Consider the following 9,082-nt stretch of genomic DNA (forward strand, 5'->3'; position numbering starts at 1 on the left):
GCCTAACAACTGGCCACGTGGCCATTTCCATAAAGAAATGGAAGCTCAGATGCCAGGCTAACGAAAGAAAGATGTCAGGATTCTCATAACAGACAGAACTAGATGTAATTATCAGCTGCTAAGTTCACTTCAGGAAAACCAATGAGGAAAAAAAAGTATAACAGATCAAGGATAAGTTACATCTCATAGGACCCGGTGATGGAAGTGACTGCCTGGTAGTAGGTCATCCTGGAGCCTAGAATCTGAGCAATCCTTAGAGGCCAGACAAGGAAGGGCCTTTCTTACTCAGAGAATCAGAAGGGAAGGCAGGTCTTCAAATGGTCCAAAAGCCATTGAGATTCAAGGTAAAAGAAACTGCCATGCAGGGTAGTTTGAAGTCTATGGAAGAATTCACAGGCCACAATGAATTAGAAGAGAGCTCAGGGGACATTTAGCCTAACCTTTTCATTTTACAATGAGGAAACTAGGGCCCACAGGGGCTAAGTGACTTGTCCAAGATCACCCACACACTAACTAAGGGGCAGAGCTAAGATTCAAACCCAGATCATCTTACCCCAGAGCCAGTGTTTTTTCTACTACACCACCCGGCAACTCCCTTTTCTTGGCAGGTGGGTGTCGGGGGAAGGTACAAGAAGCCAAGAACGCCACATCATGACACAGTGCTGAGAAACAGGTTTTAATAGGTCTGAGAAACCTAGCAGCCTTGTCAAACTGAAACCTGAGAACTAAGACAAGACAAAATTCAAATGGTTCTGGGCTGGGAGATTCTACAGACAAGATATGCAAGGGAGTAGGCGAATATGAGAGTTAGGTTCATGAAACAGCAGAAGAGCTATAAAAGAAAGAGGTTAGTTCCCTTTACATTTGCATAAAAAGTCTGGGATAGCCTTTAAAACATCTAAAACTTTTAAACTTTTCCCTTTATGATTTTAGACTCTTTTAGGATTCATGAGGTGATCAACAATCAATAATGAAAGAGAGGCTATGGGCTGATTTAAAAAACAGTACAACATCAATAAGTTCTAAATGGATAATTAATCTACATGGAAAAGGTCATAGGATAAAACAAACTAGAAAACAAGAGGAGAACTACCATTTGGGGAGAATACATAACCAAAATGGGATAGAAGATACCAAAACACAAAACAGACAAAAACTCAAAAGCTGTTGCCCAAATAAAGGATATTAATAGTTTTCAAAAAGACATGCAAACGATCAATAATTACAATTTTTTAATGCTCTAAATTGTTTAAAAAAAAACAACCTCATATCTTTCACCTTTCTCCTGAATTGTCAAAGGTGATAGAACTGAAAATCAGTGTTGCCAAAGCTACGGGAAGGCAGGTACATTAACACACTATTGGTAGAGTTATGAATTGGATCAAGTGTTCTGGAACATAATTTTGAATTGTGAGAGAAGAACAGACTAAGTTGTTCCTAGCCTTTGACCCAAAGATCCCATTAAATGGAACAGACCCCAAGGAGGTCAAAGATTTAAAGGTCCCATAGTTACTAAAATATTTATAGCACTCTTTATGGTAGCAAAAACTGAAAACAAAGTGAGTACCTATTAACGAGAGTGGCTAAACAACTTGTGGTATATAAATACAATAGAATATTACTGTAGTATAAGAAACAACTATCTTGAGGAATTCAGAGAAACACAGAAAAGCTGGTAAGAACTAATACAGAATGAACAATGCAGAACTGTAAGATTAATACACGGAATGATTGTAATAATCATTCAAATCAATAAACAATCAAAAAGGCAACTAACCCAGATTATTTGCTATCACTAATTTTGGTCCCTAAGATGGATAATAAAACATACCACCATTCTCTCAGTATCTTGTCAGGGAACTAGGGTGTGCATTATTCTATATGCTGTCTGTCAGTTGCTGTTACTGTGTTAGTTTTGCTTACCTGAATACTTTCTCAAATGGTTCTTTGTCACAAAAAAATTCTATTGAGAGGAGGAGGATAGATGATGAAATGATTGTGTTGACAAAATGGGGGGGGGGTCAGTAGGGCAAGGGAAATAAAAATTGGCATCCAACCTTATAGGCCGAACTGGGTGGCAAAGAACTTTGGTGGGTAAAAGACTAGAAGGAGAAACAGTAAGCTAAATTCTGTGCTTACTGACAGAAGAAAGGCAAGACCATTGAGTCTATAACATTACAGTCAGCATCTAAAGAACTGTAGATAATAGAACACTTATTAACTAACATTTAGTAAGCACACAATAGATACACAGCCCTGGCTTTGTGTTCCTAGAGTTGTCTATTCTTGATAATGACTAAACCCTTGAGGATTCTGCGGAGAGAGTATGGTATGCTGGAAGATCACTGAAGTTGGAGCCAGAAGACCTGGGAGGAGAAAGAGAAGAGGGGGGGTGTTCTGCCACTTACTAGTTGTATGACCACAGGCAACTCAATCCACCTTTCTAGAACTGAGTTTCTTCTCATATAAACTGTGGAAAGTAGCACCTAGTCTGCTGACTGTACAGGGTTGTCATAAGCATCAAATAAGATACTGTTATTATCTCCATTTTGCAGATGATGAAATTGAGGCTGAGAGAGGCTAGATGACTTGAACAGGGTAACACAGCTAGTAAGTGTCTTAGAAGGGATTTCAACCCAAACCTTTCTCATTCCAAGTCTATCACTTGATCTTTTAGGCCATGCTACCTCCTATTATGACAACAAAATTGAGTTTATTAGTTTTTTCAAGAGTATCATAAATGGGACATAATAATGATAGCTAACATTTATCTTGTGTATTAAGGTTTTCAGAGTATCATTATTATTATATTAAAGTATATTATCATTCTGACAATGAAACATACCTTTCCATCATTGTCAAAAGAATCGAAGAATATTCCAACACCATTCCAATAATCGGCTGATCCAAACACAGGACCTTCCAAGCCTTGATTTTCAGTATACCAAATTACCTGTTAATATAGTACAACAAAATTTAGGATACTAGAAGTATATACTTACATACATTTTATAAGTTAAACAAAATTTCATACTAGGCCATCAGCTCCAATTCTTCCTCTTCCAGTGACTCGAAACGTCACCTCAACCTCCCAATTTTCAAATGAAGCTTTTGTCTTTGTCCAAACTGATCCTTTTTGGCTTTTCAAAGATGGAGCTATTCGAATCTGGTCTGAACTAGGTATTGCATCTGAAAAAACATATTTTAAGGAAAGCTTTAAGTGATATTTCCATAACATTCAAATAAATATTGCAATGCATAGACCCTTCTAATTTTTAAAAGTGTTTCAAGATGCACCCTAAAGCATGGGAAGAAGCTGGCAACTTAACTGAGTAACAAATAGAATAATTCAGTTAAAAAAAAACTCCATATTAAAAATAAACTTTTAATTTCAGGCACTTTAAATTTAATAGTTTTGAACAATGAAATCACATATTTGCAATTCAATTAAACTCAATCCAACAGATATTTATTAAGCATTTACTCTATGCGAAGCACTATTCTAGGTGTTGACTATAAAAAAAATTAAAAATGATCCCTGCCCTCAAACAGCTTGCATTCATTTTAATAAAGGGGAGTTTAATGAAGGTGAGATCAGAGATACAACACACAGACAGGTAAGTACATTTATGAAAATTTAAAGAGGGAATGAACTATACTAGGATCAGGAAAGACTCCATCCCTTCCCTCCAAGAGATGGAACGTGAGCTGAATCTTAAAGGAAGCTAAGAATTTTAAGAAGAGGAGCTCAGGAAAGAGAGCATTCTAGGGATATGGGATAGTTGGAAAACTTGTGGAAAGCCGCAGAGGCAGGAATTCAGGAAATAGCAAGTAAGCTAGTATGCAGAATACATAAAGTCATTCAAGTAAGTCAACAAATATAATAAGCGCCTACTCTGTGCCAGGCAAGGTTTTAAGTGCCTGATATATAAAGAAAAGCAAAATCACGTTCCTCCCCATTAAAGACCTCCCATTCTCATGGAGGGGACAGCATGTAAATAACTACATATAGGATATACATCAGGGAGATGGAAGGTAATCTCAGAAGGAAGATACTAGCAGTGAGAAGGACCTAGAAAGGCTTCCTGCCAAAGGTTAGTCTAACTGAGTCCTGAAAGAAGCCAGGGAAGCCAGGAGGCAGAGATGAGGAGAAAGAACATCCCAGACATGGGGTGGGGGGGTCAAAGAAAAGGTATAGAGTCAGGAGACAGAGCAGCATGCTCAAAGGACAACCCAAAGACCAGTGTCATTGAATCATACAATATGTGGAGCAGAATAAAATGTAAGAAGATTGGAAAGACAGGAAGGGGCCAGGGTGTGAAGGGCTTTAAATGCTAAACAGAGCATTTTATACTTGATCTAGAGGTAACTAAGAGCCATCGGAGTTTACTGAATAGGGGAATGACATGGTCAGACAAAAAAAACTTGGGCGGCTGAATGGAGAGCAGAGTGGAGTGGAGAGAGGTTTGAGGTAAGGAGCTTAACCAGAAAGCTACTGCAACAGTCCAAACATAAGGCGATGACAGCCTGCCTTAAGGTGGTAACTGTGCATGGAAAGACAAAGAGAAGTATAAAAAAGATACTATAAAGGCAGAAATGACAAAACTTGGCAACAGACCAGAAACGGGAATAATGTGAAACAAGTAAAGCAAGGCAGCCTAGGACTATACCATGAGGATATTAAATGGCCAACTATTATAATTCATCCTAGAGGTAACAGGGCTACTGAAGGTTCTTGAGCAGGGGAGTAACATGGTCAGACTTGTGCTTAAAGACCTATTAAAGAAAGTTATAGTTATATATTTAGAATTCTTAGTAAGAGACAATAAAGGATTATGACTGAAAAGGAAAACTTTGCAGTTATGTTCTTTGAACACTATTTGTATTTAATAATATCCTTTGAAAATCTCAAAAGAACTTTGTATAATACTCCCATGAGAAAGAAAGGAGCGTTATTTTTTCTTTTTCCCAAGTTCAAATAGGGAAGTACTGTGCTGTAGAGAAAAGAACACTGGGCTGGAAGTCAAGACTATTACTGATTATATGACCTTGAACAAGTCATAACCTCTCTGAATCTCAGTTTCCTTATCTCTAACATTCATATTACAGTAGATAGTCTCTAAGGTTCCTTCTGGCATTAAATTCCATGATATGATCTATATGAACACATACAATAGTCTAAGCCAAAAACTATTATTACCATGGGGTAATAAACACAGGTGGGAATACTGAAGCAAAGAGAAATTAAGACACTTGCACAAGGTTGGATACTTTTCATTGTTACCATTACCTTCACTGAACTCACTGGCACAAAGCATTACATTGGAAACTTAATCAAACAGGCTCTGCCTCCTACACTGGTAGAATATTAAGTGCACAAAGAAAAAAAATTAGAGATTTAAGAACACATACATCAGGGGTTTTTAAAAATTTGTAACAAAACATTTTCAAACTTTACTTATCTAATTTCCCAACTCTTACAGTGTACTTCAAAGTGAAAAGAAAGTTTAGATTTAAATGTATAAAGACTGCAAAAAAGGTAAACCAGATGATCTTTAAAATACCTGTCACTTTAACAGTCTATGTATGTCTATGAGTTAATAAGGTTGACATTCATAGAGGTGATTCCCATGATCAGAATAATTGGGACTGAAATCCAAAATATTCCATACTTATATTGCCTTTCCTCACAGTTTACCCATTATTAATATTCTCTGTTCTCTGTCCCCTACCAAGCTCTACCTAATGAAATCCTCCCTATCTTTCAAGACCTAGTTCAAATGTCATGAAACCTCCCCTGATCACCCACTCTCATCCCAATAAAAAATTACCTTTTTCTTCCTTGGATAGCTTAGACCTCCTAGAGCACTTCAAGTAACACACACACCCTATCACACACACACACATATGGGGGAGAGAGGAGCAGAGGCAGAAAGTAGTTTGAACCTGTAATTTTATCAGTGTAAAGACTTTCTGGTTTGGAAACTCTTTCTACCAGTGCATACCAGCCACTGATTCATAACTGACTGTCTTGGAAAACAGCCTAGAGCACTGAGAAGTGACTTGACCACAGCCACAAAGTTTTTATGAATTAGAAGTAAGACTTGAATCCAGGTGTTTCCTACTCCAAAAACGTGGTCACTACAATATGTTGCCTCTCCTTAAGACATTCTATTTTGTATCAGAGTTATTCATAAACATAGTATTATTGGTAAATGAAATCATAAGCTCCATAAGGACAGGAAATTGCTTCACTTAACTGTTGTATCTGAAGCAGACACCTATTCCAGTATTGACACACACATTGTAAAACACTTAATAAATATTTAGGGAACTGCACCACATCTCACATTTCAGTGTTTATTGAATGAATCCTAAATTAGAAAGTCACATTAACTCAATAATCTGTGACTGGTTAGTTCAGCTGATTACTGGGAAGTAAATGAAGCCTAGGTCATGAATTCTGTGTGTGGGCCAGTTACCCTAGCTCCATTCATGAAAACAAATTGCACTCCTAAACCTAGTCATTCATTCAACAAATACTGATTGCCTATGTGCTGAGCTGAAGGGATACAAAAGGCACAGGATCTACCCTTAAGGAATTTGTAATATTAGTCCCTAAAATGCAACAGAAGGGTTCTGCTTGCATGTATGCTTCCTATACATGTTCAACTCAGAAGCCAATGCCATGAAGTACAGCATTTTGATTGAAGCATACAAATCTACAAATAAAAATTTCAATGTAAGCTTACAAAAATCAGTGTTTAATTACTTATAATTAAGCAATTAAGATGACCCGAGTCCAATCTACAATAAATGCTTTAGTGAAAAATCCTTATTTCTAGAGTGGTAGGTCAGTTACCAAACAGAATTTACTCATAAAGTGCTCATAATTGACATATTAGTTAATAGTGACCCATTCCCACTAAAATCTGAAGTTTGATCACATAAGAAAATGTTTTAAAAAGGAACTTTTAGAAATAATGACTCCAAACACATTATCATGTTTTTGTAATGTGTTATCTTCAGGGTTAGAAGATCAAATGAAAAACTGAAGATATAAAGTTAGCATGATTTGGCAACTGGATATAGTGGGAAGAATACTGGCTTTGGAGTCAGAGAAACTGGGTTCAAAACCCACCTTTAAAATTGACTGGGGAGGGAATGTTTTCTCATTTGTAAAATAAGGGGGCAGCCCTAGATGGCCTGAGATCCCTAACCAGTTCTAAATTTCTGATCCTATTAAGTCTCAAGTGTACACAAAACTTCAAAAAATCTAAAAACATCCTTTTTTTCTTCACCTCTTCTAAACAAAGAGTCAGAATAAGGTTACATGCTTTACAATACAAGAAAGGAAACTGATCAGATAAAGGCTACCCCTTAAAGGAGCCTAAACTGAAGATGGACTTTTAGTTTTAAGAAATCTGTTCTCGGACATCAAAAGAACATGCTAAATGACACTAAAACCAACTCAAGTCATCTCAGGGCCTGTGGGGTACATAAATCAAAAGTAAGTTAAGACTTAAATGAAACTCTCTACTTTATAGACCATAAAGCTCTGTGACAGCAAGGATCCTTTTTTCACCTTAATTTTTTATATCACCCAACCCAACAGGGTTTCTCACCACACAATCAATCAACAAGCATTTGTTAAGTGCCTACCTACCATGTGACAAGCACTAGGGACTAAAGAGCATTTGTCAAAAGACTACTTTAATGTGTGAAGCACTACAGATAGGTGGCATAAATGAAACCATGGCTACCTTCAAGAAGCTTATGTTCTAAACGGGAAAAGAATATGAACACATAAGATGCAAAATATATATATACAGTAAATACAAAGTAATTCCTAAGTGCAGCATTAGCAGCTTGAGGGGGGAGGGTGATCAGGAAAGGCCTCTAGTAAGAGAAGGCACTTGCAAGGCAGAAGCTTGGGGGGTGGGGGGTGGGGAAAGGAGGATGGCCTGTGCATAGGCAGAGGCCGGAGTCCCGCACAGCGTTCACTCACTGGCTAGATGTTTGTTGAATAAATGCTCTCTGGTCAAGTTCTTAATCTTTGTGTGTGTGTGCCCTGCACCCTCCCCCACCTCTTTTGAGAGTCTGGTGAAGCCGAAGGACCTCTTCTCCAAATAATGCTCTTAAACGGGTAAAATAAAATAAACAATTACAAAACAAACCACTTATCCTTCAAGATGATTATTTAGTTTTTTAAAAAAACCAAGGCTCGACCCAAGTTACGTGGGGGCCGCTCCATGAAGCCGGGGAGCCGGGGAGCTCCGCGGCTGGCGGGGAAAGGGGGCGGGATCCCCAAGCGATACGTGGCGGGACCGAAGGACTGAAACCTGATGCAAGAACCAAAGGTCCGGGGGAGGCGGGGAGGGGGCGGGGAGGGGGCACCGGCGTCGGCCGGGGTGGCCTGGGGTGGAGAGCAGGGGGGAGGGGGGGGGGGCTAGGGGGAGGGGCAGGAGAGCCGAGGAAAGACGCCCCCCACCCCTCCCCCGCTCAGGGGCCCCCCTCCGTCAGCCGAGCGGCGCCCCGGGGGAGGGGAGGGGTCGAGGGAAGGGGCTCCCACCCCGGCCCGCACTCACTCCCCGCGTGAGCCCAGAAGGGCACGGTCCCGTCGCTCTGCACCAGATGCGGCCCCTTGAAGCTGTACTTGTACTCGAACCGGCGATGGGGTGGCGGGGCCGGGGTGGCGGCGGCTGCCCCGCCGCCCACTGGGGGGTCCCCGCCCGCTCCTTGGGCGCTGGAGAAACGGCTCAGAGAGAGCAGCAGCGCGCAGAGAAGCGGCCCGGCCCCGGCCCCGGCCCGGGGACCCCTGCTCCTGGACCCCGCCATCTTGGATTGTGGGACGAGGCGGCCCGCCGGCGGAGGGAACGAAACACCGAGCGAACAGCCAACAGGGCGCTCGGTGATTGGCGGAGCCGCCGGCCCCCTCCTCGCCCGGGGAAGCCACGCCCCCGGCCCCGCCCCCTTCCCCGGCAGCCGCGTGGCTGGGGCACGGGGGTTGGGGAGGGAAGCCTGCCGGGACGGGGCCACGAGGGGCGGAGCCGGGAGAGCGCGCTGCCCGGTCCCTGGTGGC

At 41.0% G+C, this 9,082-nt stretch overlaps 1 protein-coding gene across 2 annotated transcripts in view; it reads right to left on the bottom strand.

Moving 5' to 3' along the window:
• Positions 1 to 8,853, bottom strand: part of LMAN1 (lectin, mannose binding 1) — a 42,932-nt gene extending 34,079 nt beyond the window's left edge. For both annotated transcript variants that reach the window (XM_027868933.1, XM_027868932.1), the window contains exons 1-3: positions 8,589 to 8,853; positions 3,035 to 3,189; positions 2,846 to 2,953 (exon numbers count right to left, since the gene is read on the bottom strand). In XM_027868933.1, the coding sequence (XP_027724734.1) occupies positions 2,846 to 2,953; positions 3,035 to 3,189; positions 8,589 to 8,838 (513 nt within the window). In that variant the 5' untranslated portion in view covers positions 8,839 to 8,853. The remainder of the gene's footprint in view (positions 1 to 2,845; positions 2,954 to 3,034; positions 3,190 to 8,588) is intronic.
• Positions 8,854 to 9,082: the final 229 nt, after the last annotated feature.

The sequence above is a fragment of the Vombatus ursinus genome, unplaced genomic scaffold (assembly GCF_900497805.2).
Source record: "Vombatus ursinus unplaced genomic scaffold, bare-nosed wombat genome assembly UNPS02014791.1, whole genome shotgun sequence".
NCBI classification, from domain to species: Eukaryota; Metazoa; Chordata; class Mammalia; order Diprotodontia; family Vombatidae; genus Vombatus; species Vombatus ursinus.